Here is a 13,327-nt window from a genome sequence, read left to right as displayed (position 1 = left end):
TCCTCCCTGCCATCCCCACCTTGTGGGCATCTGAGCCACATCTCCCTGACTCAGCAGAGGAGGCCAGGGGGCCAGGCCTGTCCATCCTGATGGAGGGCAGGGAGAGGAGGAGGAGGAAGGCAGCAGGGGATGCTTTGAGAGGCAGGGAGGGATCAAGATTAAATGAGGAAAAAGTACAGAGTTGGCTGGGGCTGGCACACTGGCTCCCCTCTGCTGACCTCAGGGCCAGGCTTTGGCCTCACAGGGAGAGTGCTGAGAGGAAGGGGGGAGGGGCTTCCAGATGGAATTTTGTTGGAGACCTCCGGCAGCCCAGCTTTTCAGGAGAAAGACAAGCCAAGAGTTAGGTGAGAAGAATCCACCAAATGAGATTTGCAAACTGGATTATTTTTTCTGAACAAAGCTTCTGAAGGGTGATTTCAAATACGTAAGACACCGTGCTTAGCTCTGTTCCTCATGCCACAGGTGACCCCTCTGGTGCCCTTTGTCTAACTTTCTCAGTCTCCAGGTTCTTTCTGTGCCTCTTTCCCATCTTCTGCATGGACTCTTCTTGCAGGGCTGCCATAACAAAGCACCACAGGTTGGGGACAGGGATGAGACAACAGAAGTGTTTCCTTACAGTTCTGGAGGCTGGAGGTTCAGACTGCGGTGTCCGCAGGCTTGGTTTCTCCTGAGGGCTCTCTCCTGGGCTGCCAGACGGTCACCTTCTCCCTGTGTCCTCATGTGGCTGCTCCTCTGTTCCAGCATACCTGGTGTCTGTGTGTCCAGCTTTCCCCTTCTTATAAGGACATCAGTTGGACTGGATTACAGCTCATCTTAATAGCCTTATTTTAATGGAATCTTTCTCTTAAGACCCTTTCTCCAGATAAAGTCACACTCTGAGATACTAGGGGTGGGGACTTCAATATAAGAATTTGGGGGTGGTGGTGAAGGGATGCCTGGGTGGCTCAGTTGGTTAAGCTTCTGCTTTTGGCTCAGATCATGATCCCAGGATCCTGGGATCGAGCCCCACGTCAGGCTCCCTGCTCAGTGGGGAGTCTCCCTTGCCCTCTGGCTCTCCCCCAACTCATACTCTCTTCTTTCTCTCTCAACCAAAATCTTAAAAATTTTTTTTTTTGGTGGGGAAACAATATTCAGCCCATGACCACCCTCTTGACTGGGCACAGTGGTTCTCTTTGCTTTCTTGCCCCCCCCCCCCCCCCGCCATTTGCTTTCATTGTGGCTTTCGCTTGTACAGTGAGATGGACTCTGAACCCTCCACCCAAATCCAGCTGCAGCTTCCCCTGCAAAACCCTGAAAGTCCCCAGTCCAACCCTCATCTTCCCACCCATGTTCTCCTGTCTGCCCTGATATAAAACTTTCTAGTCATTGCTATACTTTTATATCCTCCTCTGGGTTGCTTACTGTTAACAACATTGGGTAAATTTTTCCATAAAAGTGGGTTTTATGGCCTCATATTTTCCTTTCTATCACCACTGTCCACGTTTTCCCCTCAGGCACAGATTGTCATGGTAGCTTTGTCACTAGACACCCCCCCCCCCCCACAACCTCCCCGCAGTCCCCACAGCTCCCGCCATCCATCTTTCTCCAGCCTGTAGGGTAGATCCTCTTCAAATGGGCTTTTCTAAAATTCTGCTTTTCTTATGTCTTTATTGTTACCCTGTGAGTAACCATACGTGCTTTATCTATTCATCTTTATAATACCCGTGTTACTTAGTAGGTTAGTGTGTCCATAGGAGATAATTAATGGATGCTAATGGTATGGCTTAGGCATTGTCTGTCTTCTTCCATCCAGGTTCAAGAAGTTGTGCCTAGCTTACTGAGTAATAGGTTGAACACAGCTGAATTCAGAGTATGAATAAGAGCTGACTATAAAACTAGGAGAGAAAATATGCTAAAATATGCACAGCTATTTGCATATGTTGGTTGGTTGGTTGAAGGTGACCTTATTTTTCATGAATGCACTGAAGCCTCCCCACACATGAGTCCTGTGTAGGGGACCAAGAGCCCACCAAGCTGCGGATCCTTGGATTCAAGGAAGACTTGTTGGGGACCATGGATGTCCCTTAGGTGCTTGAAATGAGTCTCCTCCCTTTTTTTTTTTAATTTTTGAAAGAGAGAAAGCACAAGCAGGGGGAGGGGCAGAGGGAGAAGCATACCCCCCCGCTGAGGAGGGAGCCCGATGAGGAGCCTGATCCCAGGACCCTGAGATCATGACTGGAGCGGAAGGCAGATGCTCAACTGACTGAGCCACCCAGGTGCCCCAAGTCTCCTCTTCTAATGCATCTTTCTTTCTCATTGCTTTCTGCAGATAATTGTGTAGTCTGCTTTCACCATGGGAGAAATAGAGCAGAAGCCAAGTCCGGGATCTCGACTGGGGGCCCCGGAAAATTCAGGGGTCAGCACCTTGGAACATGGACAGAAGCTGCCCCCAACACCTTCTGGAAAACTCATGTCCATCAAAATCCAGATGCTGGATGACACCCAGGAGGCATTTGAAGTTCCAGTAAGTTGGGGTATATCTGTGAACTCAAGTGTGTGGGTAGCCTTCAGCACGCGGAGGTTCATCTCCTCCCCAGTGGTCAGTGCCCACGGGGAGATGGCAGGAAGGGGGTCCGCTCTCCCTCTCCACCCCTACCACACTGCTCTGACCTGTTCAGGTTCTGAGCTGTCCCAGTTTTTTTAGGTTCATGCATGCACTGCCTCACTAGTGGTCTCAGGGGGCAGAGCACTTGAATTATACAGACTTTCCTATACAAGTATGTGTGTGTCTGTAGAGGCATGTATCCTATGTATATATTTGAACTGGATGGAATTGGGGTCTTGTGGATGCAGCTCTGATTAGCTCACTACAGGTATTCCTCCCACGTTGGTGTGTGTGTGTGTGTGTGTGTGTGTGTGTGTGTGTGTGTGTGTATGCATGCCCCACTTCTCTAGGGTACGGGCTAGAAAAATCCTGAGAAAACCATCAGAGACCTGCATGCGTGTTTTTATGTCAAGAGGAAGTGGATGTCTGTGTTTGAGGGAGTGTAGAAAAACCCTGATCTAGGCCCCACAGTGTGGCAGCCCTCAAATTGCAGAGGTCCACCATCCCAGCAGCCAGGGGAGGAATTGGGGTGTCTGGGAGCCAGCCAGAGAAGGAGGAAGCTGGAGCCTTGGCCTCTTTCATCCGTGGGAGCCCTGTACCCTGGCTCTCGCCCCCTTACCCTTATGGTTCTGCTATTTTTCCTCCAAGCCCCTGCCTCCTCCTCTGCAGTCTCCTCCTGCTGGAGTTAAGGGATCCAGCACCAATTACAAGCAGATGCGGATTTCTTGGGCCCAAGGCTGGGAGAGTGAGATGAGCATTTCCCGGTCTCTAGAACTTGGACTGTACTTTTCATCCGGAATCTGTACCCCTTACATGGATTGGGGTCCATAGACCTCACAGCACACTTTGGATTTAGTTTTCTGTGTTCTGTCTCAGGGACTATATACTGCATCTAACATTGTCAATGGAGAAGAAAAAACTCCTAAATTCTAAACAGCCACTTAAAAACAACTTTGGGAACACAACCTGTTTTTAAAGTGTTGACGATCCATCTATTATTCCTGTTGGCTAGAGGGACTGGGATTTAATAGCTGACATAAACATCTGTAACCCATCATTTAATCACTTACACAATATGATTCACTAAATCATATTCATCTTAATATTGTTCCGAGAGTGTGAATTACCATTAAGCGTCTCAGGGAAAGATACACCTCAGAATACCTGTGTTTCAAACTGCCAATTTATTGTACATTTATTTTCTTGTTGTGGAATTCCCGTCTTTCAAGGACTTGAGGAATGACTTGGGGAATGTCTGTGTATTCTGGTGAACAAGGCTGATGCTAATCTGCTGAAACTGTAAACATAAATGAGTGCACCTGCCAGCCTGTTAGAATTAGGCCTTCTGGAACATGTACCCCCTCCCCCTTTCCCTTGCCTTCTCTTCGTTGCCAGACTGGTTTGGTGAGGTATTTAGTTTCAGGGTTTCCTGTTGGTACTGTGTTAAGGACTTCTGAGCCCAAGTCTCTAGCTACGCATTAAGTGGTGTTCCCTTGTGTGGTTTGGATTAAGAAGTGATCAAATATTGCTGTTGGGTGCATGAACTATATTTGACTGCGTTTCTTCAGTTTTCCTAAACCAAAGCATGCAAGACTGTTCCTAGCTGTTCTTTTTAGCTAGGAGCTGTATGGGGTCTCCCTAAGAAATAGGAATGGAAGTATATATTCATCTTTTAAGACTATTTTACTTGATAACTGCTGATGTCTGTGCTTTGCATTTATAAGCCCTCTGTCTGGAAGGAACTTTTTTCCTTTCCTCCCCCATAAACTCCTATGCACCCTTAAGGACCCTAATGGTTTTACCCAGACACTAATTTTTGAGACAGTGGCTGGGGTCTTTTCTTCCCTCCCTCAGACCTCTTTGCTTATACACCTATTATAAGGGTGGAGCTGAACTGCTTGGGTTCAAATTCCATTTTTTTTTTTTTCTGACTCCTTTCTCCTTTGTAAAATGAGGCTGCTAATAAACCTTACCTCCTTCTAGGGTAATAAAGTTGTTCCATACCCTTTATTTGGACCAACTCGGCACATACTAAGCACTTAATACAAGTAAGATGAGTGGTGCCTTTGCCACTCTGCTGGGCAGGGACCTTGCCTTAGTGTCTCAAATCCAGCACCTAGCACAGTGCCTGGCCTATATTAGGTGCTCATTAAATTGTTTACTGACTGCACGTTAGAATGAGTTTATCTTACAAGTCGAACTAATGTCATTTGTCATTTTTTTTCCCCACATGTCTCATCCATTCCTATTTTAACTTTTCTAGTTTGGCCAGAGTGTTTCTTCTCAACCAGTGGGTAACAGATGTTTTCTGTAACCGCCTGTAAAAAGGCAGCTATCAGCATTTTTATTGACAGAGCTGATTCTAAATTGCTACCTTGTGCTCTTTAAGAAGAGAAACAGCCAGGCCTTCGCACAGCTGGAAGGCATCAGGCCGGCCACAGTGACTCAGTCTTAGCACTCAGAATGGGAGCACGGTGACACATATGCCCATAACTGCTGGAAAACCTTGCTCTGCAACTTTTTGCTGTGAATTCATAAGGCTGAGCTTCTGACCCTGGAAGTGTCGCCCTTGCCCACACGTGATCGTTCCTTTGATTGGGCGCCTCCAGAGAATGACCTCCCTCCCCTTCCTCACTCACATTCACCACACAGATGAGCAGGGCACATAGCCAGCCGCCCTGGCGGTTTCCCTTTGTGAACATTCTTCTCCCAACCCTATATTTCCTTGGGGATTGAATTTCCTGGGCCTCTCCTCATTAGTTTTGTTTTAGGGTAGAAAGCAGGTGGAGTCATTTAAAATACAAATTCCCTAAACATTTGCAACCACAAATAACCAAACTGTAGACTGCATGGTCATCTCTATTGTTCATAGCCTTTCTTAAAGAGCTATTTAAGGGTTTAACCTTTGGGAAAGCCTCAGTGGTGAGCTCCAGTTTCTTCTACGTGGTAGTTTTAACAACCACCTTTGCTCTTGAACTTGGACAGTTGGCTGAGGTATTTCCTCTGCAGAGTGGAAAGTTCAAACACAGTATTTATAGTAAAATCTTACATGGCATTTTATCATCTTTATGTGGAAAATGCTGTGCAAATAAGCCTCACCCTGTGGTTTGTGATATGCAGCTTTCTCTTCCCACCCGAGGTTATAATGTGAAGTGCCTCCTGCAGATCTGAAAGGGTTAATGACACTTCTCCCTGCCCCCCCCCCTGGCCCCAGCGAGGGCCATCCCCCACTTAAGATCTCTGAGAAGGTTTTATATATCCTGGCTTCCTGACCCCACTGGTAAACAAACACTGTTCCTACTGACGTTGGGCTGGTTGCATGAAGCAGATGGTTTTCTCTTCCAAGTGTTTATTCAGTTTGTGTTTTCATTAGCAAGGTCACTGTAGGAAGAGTTGAGAAGAGCAGGGGATATAAAAGGGAGCCATTTCTTTTGCTGCTTTGGAGCAGCCCCGATAAAAACATGTGGGAAAGCTGCTCATGGGAGCAGAAGACACCTGGTCTGTGTTGAGTTGGCAGGAGTGGCTGGCCGGGTGCAGGCAGGCTGGCAGCGGTGTGGGAGCCTTCCAGAAGCATGCCCAGCGGGGCCCAGCGAGAGGAGAGTTGTGGCAGGAGGAGCTCCATGTCAACCATAGCTATCAGAGGGTCCTGTCATTGTGCCTTCCGTATATTTGTGTCTTGTCCTTACTTCCCCTAGAAGCGTGTATAGCTCCCAGATGCCTGAGGATGAAGTGGATTTGTGAGTGTGGGGAGGCTGGAGGGAGGCTCCCAGCTCAAGGGCTAGGCCGCTGAAGCTGCTGGGGCTGTGGTGTCCTCATTTTCCACTCCTGTCCTTGCCAGTTCACCTTCTGTGTTAGCATTGTATGCGAGACCTGCTCTTGTTGCCTGCTTGGTTGGGACTCCAGAGTATAGAATGAGCTGGTAGGATGGGCAGGGCCAGCCTCTTGTGTTCCTGCTTGTTGAGTCCTAACACTTGGGGGTGCCTGGACCCAGCAGACACCGGACGCGTGTGCCTGCCTGCCAACACCTACGTTCAGTCCTCTGACTCTCCAACTGGAGAGGTAGTTTGTGCTGCCCTCCTGTTAAGGTCAGGGCACCCATGGGAAGACCTTTTATTTTATTTACTAATTTTTAAAATATTTTATTTATTCATGAGAGACACAGAGCCAGAGGCTGAGACACAGCCCTCTTGAGTCCCTCCTATGGGGAGCCCGATGCGGGACTCAATCCCAGCAGGACTCTGGGATCACAACCTGAGCCGAAGGCAAATGTTCTGCCACCCAGGCACCCTGGGAAGAGCTTTTAATCCCTTCCCCCATTTTTTGCACAGATTTAAGATAGGCCTGGGTTTGAAGCCCAGCCTGCATGACCCCCAATACCATCCCCTCTTCCCCGCACTTATCACCACCTTTCCAATGGCTCCCAAGGGGAAGGTCACCACATTCTCCTCTCTGAGCTATTTGGTGCTTTCCTCATTGTGAACGCCACCCAGCTTCGCTTCCAACACCTTTATCACCGTCCCACCAACCATCCAGGGCCCCTGTGGCTCCTCCTAGGGGCCTTGCGCTTTCTCCTTACAGTGCTTGTTTTCTGCGCCTCTAATTAGACTTTGAACCACGGACTCTGAGCTTTCTCTTTAATTAGGTCCTTTACATCCCTGCTGAGACCCCGTTTGCTTATCTGCAAAATGAGGTGTTTGGTCAAGATGATGTTAAAGGCCTTTTTTCCTCCCTTTTTTTGGAAGCTGGGACTCTGCGTTGACATCTTTGTGGATGGATTGCTTAACTTTCCCGGACTAGTATTTGTTAATTGCCCAGGAAGATGGTAAACTTTTTGAGAAAAGGAACTTTAACAAAACAAAACAAAACAAAAACCCTCTAAAACAACCAGACCTGATTGGACACAGAGGTTATTGTTACCTACTAAGTACTTAAAAAAAAAAAAAAAAAGTGGGGAGGGTGAACAAGTGTGCTGTGATTTATATATGATATTTATGCAGCATCAGGAAATGTCAGTATTTAATTTGTGTGTGTGTGGGGGGGTTGCTTCAATTTCAGTGAACTAAGGCTAACCTATATTGAGTTGACAGTGGAAAATAGAAGAATGAAAGAAATCAGTTATTTTCTAGACAACACATTAATAATAGGAAATCAGTTTGTTGGAGACAGAAGACCTTTAAAATTTTTAAGAAATAATTGGCATGTCCTAATAAGAGTCCATAGAGGTTTTTATTACTGGGTGCAAAATGGCCTGTGTTAGCTCAGAACTACTTAGGTGTCTCTGATGCTCCATCCTTTGTTTTGTTTTTAAAAAGATGTTATTTATTTGAGAGAATGAGCATGAATGGGGGGAGAGGCAGAGGGAGAAACAGACTCCCCACTGAGCAGGGAGCCTGCTGTGGGGCTAGATTCCAGGATCCCAGGATCATGACCTGAGCTGAAGGCAGGTGCTTAATCGACTGAGCCACCCAGGTGCCCCTCTTATGGTCCGTTCTTAAATGATTAAAGATCATTTTCTTACCTTTTGAAATGAAACTCAATATCTAATTTTCACCGGGACTGGGCTTGACATCCTTTGAGAGCTTGTCCTCTGAGTGCTTTGGTTCTTCAAGAGGTCTTAAATGGTCCTAGAATTTTTTTTTTTTTTTTTTTTTTATGGTCCTAGAATTTTAAAGCTGTCTTCAGAAGCTAGACCTCAGAAAAAGGACTCAGACTAGTTTGGTTTTAAAGCTCCGTGCTTCCTTGCGAACCTCGGCTTGACGCCTCCCCCAGAGCAACTGTCTTTAGGAAAGCATGTTCCTTTTCTCTCTCTTGGTCTTTATTTTGTATGAATTTTGTGTCTCATCCCTCTACCTTCCTTCTTTTTTTCCTAAGCCGCCGAAAGTCGCTTTTACTTTTTTGTCCCCAAAGAGATGGAATATATATTTAACTGAAGGTCTTGTGCAGGGCAGGGGGCGGGGGTTAGTGTGTGTGTGTGTGGGGATAGATCTTCCTTTCTTAGAAATGTTGGGCTTCTTATTCCCCTGGAATTACTGATCCCTGGCTGTGGGGTGGGTTATTCCCTCCAGTTGATCAGATTAGAGTGATGCTAGAAGGCAGACGGGTTCCAGGACTACTTGATATCTCTCTCTCTTTCTCTCCCCCCCCCCCCCCCCCATGAAATGCACTTGGAAGGGGAGTGTGGTGAAGGGAGGAGTTGGTGGTGGCGAGACCTGAATAAAGTTTAATTGGCCATTTTAAAACCGAAGGGAGCTGTGTATGCCCAGCTCTTAAAGCAGCTGCAGTTTGAACCAGAATGAGGGGAAGAAATCTCACCAGTTCACCCAGCTTTTTAAAAATAAGTCTCTGTTTCTTTCCTTATCTCTGTTGCTTTTGGCTCTTCTTATTAGCAGAGTTTCTGAAATAGTATTTTTATGTCCACTCTGCTTTGCATAGTCCTTTCTGGTTTTTATTTAACTGGAATGATCAATGGTGCTGTCTGGGTCTGGCCTCATGAGGTTAAATTTAAAGGCCATTTTAATAGATTAAAACTTTTTCTTCATAAATCATTTCAGCCTAATACTGTTAGCCTTCCTTTCTAGCTCCTTGAAAGCCAAGAGTAGAATTTAGATGTTGGCCCGAAATGTTTGTGTGAGTTCCTTTCAACTTGAATTTAGATGCCTGTGATCAAAGTCTGCTCTGTAGCTCTGACATGATTGCAGGAATTCCATACAGCTGTTTGTTCTTTTCTCCCTGAAAGTCTCTCAGAACCTAATAAATTAAAAAAAAAAACCCAAACCTGTAATTGAGAATGTCTGTATCTGATGTTAAGATGGGCCAATATGCTGAGAAAACATAGGGAGTTTGAGAGCTGCTCCCCTATCACCCTCTTAATGGGAGATAATAAATTATCTGATTCCAGGAAACAGGAGGTTAGAAGGGGAAAATCCAGGACACTGGATCCTGGCTTCTTCATCACTCCCTGGCTGCGTGGCTCTGGATGTGTAAGATAACCATTCTCAGCCTATCTCCTCCCTAAGTGTGGAGGATGCCTACCTTGTCGGGCTGAGGCGAAGTCAGACAGAAAAACACTCTGCAGAGCTCTGGACTCGAATCCGCTTCTCAAGAAAGTTTGTCTTTTTTGGGACACCTGGGTGGCTCAGTGCTTGAGCATCTGCCTTCAGCTCAGGGCATGATCCCCAGGTCCAGGGATCAAGTCCTGCATTGGGCTCCCCACGGGAAGCCTGCTTCTCCCTCTGCCTCTCTCTGCTTGTCTCTCATGAATAAATAATTTTTTTTAAAGGTGTCTTTTTTTTTTTTCTTATCCTGTTAAGATTTAGTTCCTGGGTTGTTCTTGAACAGAATTGGGATTATGCTAGTGTTTTTGGCTAGGTGAAATTGGGGAGAAAAGTGTGAAAGCACTTTAAGATAAAATGAAAATAGTATGCTCCTGTAAAGTGGAATTCCCCCTCCTAAAATCCTCCCCCCCCCCCCCCCACAGCTTTCTACAGAGTCTTACAGTTGATTTGACCTTTCTTTGGAGGGTTTTTCCTAAAATAGATGTGTCCCAGGTGACTTTGGAAGGTCTGTAAGCATGAAGTATCACTTGGACAGCTGTGATGAATTCTGAATTCTGTTTCTGAAAAGCACATTTACTTCTTCTTTTTTTTTAAATGTATTTGTAGTTTCTCTATGCCTCCACTTCGTTAGCTTTGAAATGGAGGAGTGTTCTTTTAGCTTAATTTTTATGTGCATTCTAGCACAAGCTGGATGAAGGATTTCAAGGTAGATGCTGGCTGTCAAGACTTCCAGGACAGCTCTTCACGGTGTGGATTCTGTGGGTTCTTTGAAGGAAGTGCTTAGCTGGTGAGGTATTCTTGTGTTTGAATGTTAATGTGAAATATGAACGTAAGTCACACTGATTTATTTTTAATTATCTGCTGTTTTTTACAAGAGTGTCTTCATCTCTTTGAACATTTGAGTTGGACATTTTAACTGCTATGAAAGGGATGGAAAGATTTTGATGAATTTGGGGTCTTCTGTAAGTGAGCAGTTCCGAAAGGCTTTAACACTTTGCAACTATAAGTGACTGCTTTTAGGGTTTCTCTTTCCTTACTTATATAAACAGGAAGCTAGACTAGATTCCCACAGTGGAATCTGTGGCTCTGGTGTTATTTTATGGAAAGTGATCTGGAAAACACGATAGGAGTTGTGTAAATGTTTATGAACACACAAGGCAAGGTGCGGCTAGTGATAAGAAAGTGAATAAAAATGACTGCCTTTTAAAAATCCCTTGCCATGTGCCAAACATTGTGCCGATAAGTCTGTCCTGTCATTTGTGGCTGAGCAGTGAATGGAGCATGAATGAGGCTTGCAGGCCATGAGGGGCTTGGTCTAGGTCAGAGAGCTGGGAAGTGGGGGGAGCTGGGTCCTGGCCCTGCGCATCCCTACATTGAAGCCTTGCTTTTCCCAAATCATTAGAATGTCCAGGGCCAGAAGTAGCCCTGAGGGTAGCCCTGAGGATAACCCAGCAGGTCACTCATGCTGGCTCCTGGCATGTGCTGGTGATCGGTGCCCTTAGGTGGCCAGGGCTGGGGGGCTGGGATTGAACAGGGCTAAGCCTGCAGGAGGAACACCCAGTGACCAGAGGCCTTGGGTCATTGTTATGTCTCTGTGGTGTCTACGAATACAGACTCTGGTGGAAGGCCCAGGAGGAATCGAGGAAGTAGAGTGGATCAGACTTGGCATCTCCCTGGATGGGAGCACCTAGAGAGTGGGAGACCGTACAGCCCTTAGGTTCACAACTTGGGTGGCTTCCTGCTGTTGCAGAGGACTAGGACATCACCCAGCACAGGCTTTCCATGACAACCGCTGTACTAGAAATCGCGTCTTCCTGTAATTGACGGGAAAGGAACGTTGCTGATGTTGCTAATAAAAGGCACTGCCTTATTCTTAATCATGAAGAAGAATCTGTGACTCTGTAAATGAACCTCTAAGATTCATAGTGATTATGTAAATTGCACAGACTGGAAGTATCAAATGGAGGTTGATTGCTTGGTTTCCATTTGTATTAGGAAAATTCTGTTTTAGCATTTCCATTTCCTTGTCATTCAGAAGCTATGCTCTTCAGCACGCGGTGCTGAAGGGAAGGCCAGGCTGGGAGAGCCTTGAAATTCGGGGTCTTGAAAGGACCTGGCTCCAAGTCCTTAGAAAGAGCGGTCCTCAGCTTGTCATTTAATTTTGATGCAGTTTACTTTTTTTTTGTTTTTTAAGATATATTTATTCATGAGAGACACAGAGGGGCATAGACCCAGAGGGAGAAGCAGACTCCTTGCGGGGACCCCGGGATCACACCCTGAGCCAAAGGCAGATGCTCAACCACTGAGCCACCTGGGTGTCCCATTGAGGCAGTTTACTTACGAGGTGTAGCATAAGGTGCCTTAGGCTGCTAGGTCATCTTCCAGTGATCAGAAGCTGTTTCTGTCTGCAAACAGAACACACATGCTCAATTACCTTTGGCCTAGATAGAAGGCTGAATGTCTACAGCATTGAAAAGCAAGACCAAAGAGCATTTGTCGAGTTATTAGAGTGTTGAAAAAATACCTAAAATCTGTATTAGTTTCCTAGGGTTGCTGGGACTAGGCAATTCATATAATACTACAGACTGGGGCTTCCACAACAGAAGTGTATTCCCTGTTCATTTGGAGGCTGGAAGTCCATGATAAGGGTGTCCACAGGGTTGGATCCTTGTGAGGGAGGATGCATTCCACAGCTTTCCCCTAGCTTCTGGTGGTTTGCTGGTGGTCTCATGTTCTTGGGCTTATAGATGTGATGCCCCCACCTCTGCCTCCATATTTCCATGGTGTTCCCCCTGTGTTGGGTAAGTGTCTCCAATTTTCTCTTTCTGTATGAATGCCAGCCCTGCCAGATGACGGCCCCAGCCCTAATGACTTCATTTGAACTAGATGAGCTCCGTGAAGGTCCTATTTCCAAATAAAGCCCCATTCTAAAGTACTGGGGGTTAGGACTCCAATATATGAGTCTTGGGGAACCCAATGCAACCCATAACAGATGCATAGTTAACATTAAGAGAATGAAGGAAAAAAGTCTGTCTCACCCCGAGGCTCAAGATGCCTTTTCCCTGGCACACCTGTTAAAAATAAAACCCTCTAGTCTTTGTTCTCACTGAACAGTTAATAGAAAGATTTCTATTTATTTATTTTTGGTAGAGGGGAAGGCAGTTAAAAACTCATTGTAAGAGTTATAATCTAAAGCATTCCTCCATTCCTGATTCTGAGTATATGCCCCTTAAACTAGGAACAGAAATAAGAAATAAAAGGCATTTGTGATGGCTCTGAAGGTACAGGAGACACTGGAATGTGATAGATGTCCAATAATAAATACTTGATAACATTTTTATGAAAGCCCATGCTTTCAGCATTCTGTGATTTTTTTTTTTTTTTTTACCCTCCTCTGTCCATGGTGACATTGGCTTTTTGAATCCAACTTGATCTGCCTCTCCATCTTGTCCCTCCCATGACCTCTGCTCTTCACTCTTGTAGCCACCTCTTCTCCCTCACTGATGCTCTGCTCGTGGTTCAGAACCCAGTGACTTCTGTTAGGGTGTCTGTCCCTTGCATTGCTGTGATGCTGGCAGTAGCCACAGCTCCTTTCTTCTTTGTGGCAACACCAGCCAGTGAAGGGATGTTGGAAAAAAGTATACAATAGCAGAGGCTTGTGGCTGCTGCAAATGTACCACCTCAGATC

General features: G+C 46.0%; 1 protein-coding gene across 1 annotated transcript in view; it reads left to right on the top strand.

Moving 5' to 3' along the window:
* FARP1 (FERM, ARH/RhoGEF and pleckstrin domain protein 1) overlaps positions 1–13,327 on the top strand; it is a 282,324-nt gene that overhangs the window by 58,124 nt on the left and 210,873 nt on the right. Inside the window, 1 exon segment of the mRNA XM_041731186.1 lies at positions 2,309–2,503. Coding sequence (XP_041587120.1) covers positions 2,333–2,503 — 171 coding nt within the window. The 5' untranslated portion in view covers positions 2,309–2,332.

Source organism: Vulpes lagopus, chromosome 16, assembly GCF_018345385.1.
Source record: "Vulpes lagopus strain Blue_001 chromosome 16, ASM1834538v1, whole genome shotgun sequence".
Taxonomy (NCBI): Eukaryota; Metazoa; Chordata; class Mammalia; order Carnivora; family Canidae; genus Vulpes; species Vulpes lagopus.
The sequence above is the reverse complement of the archived record's forward strand: the minus strand, read 5'-3'. Positions and strand labels throughout refer to the sequence as shown.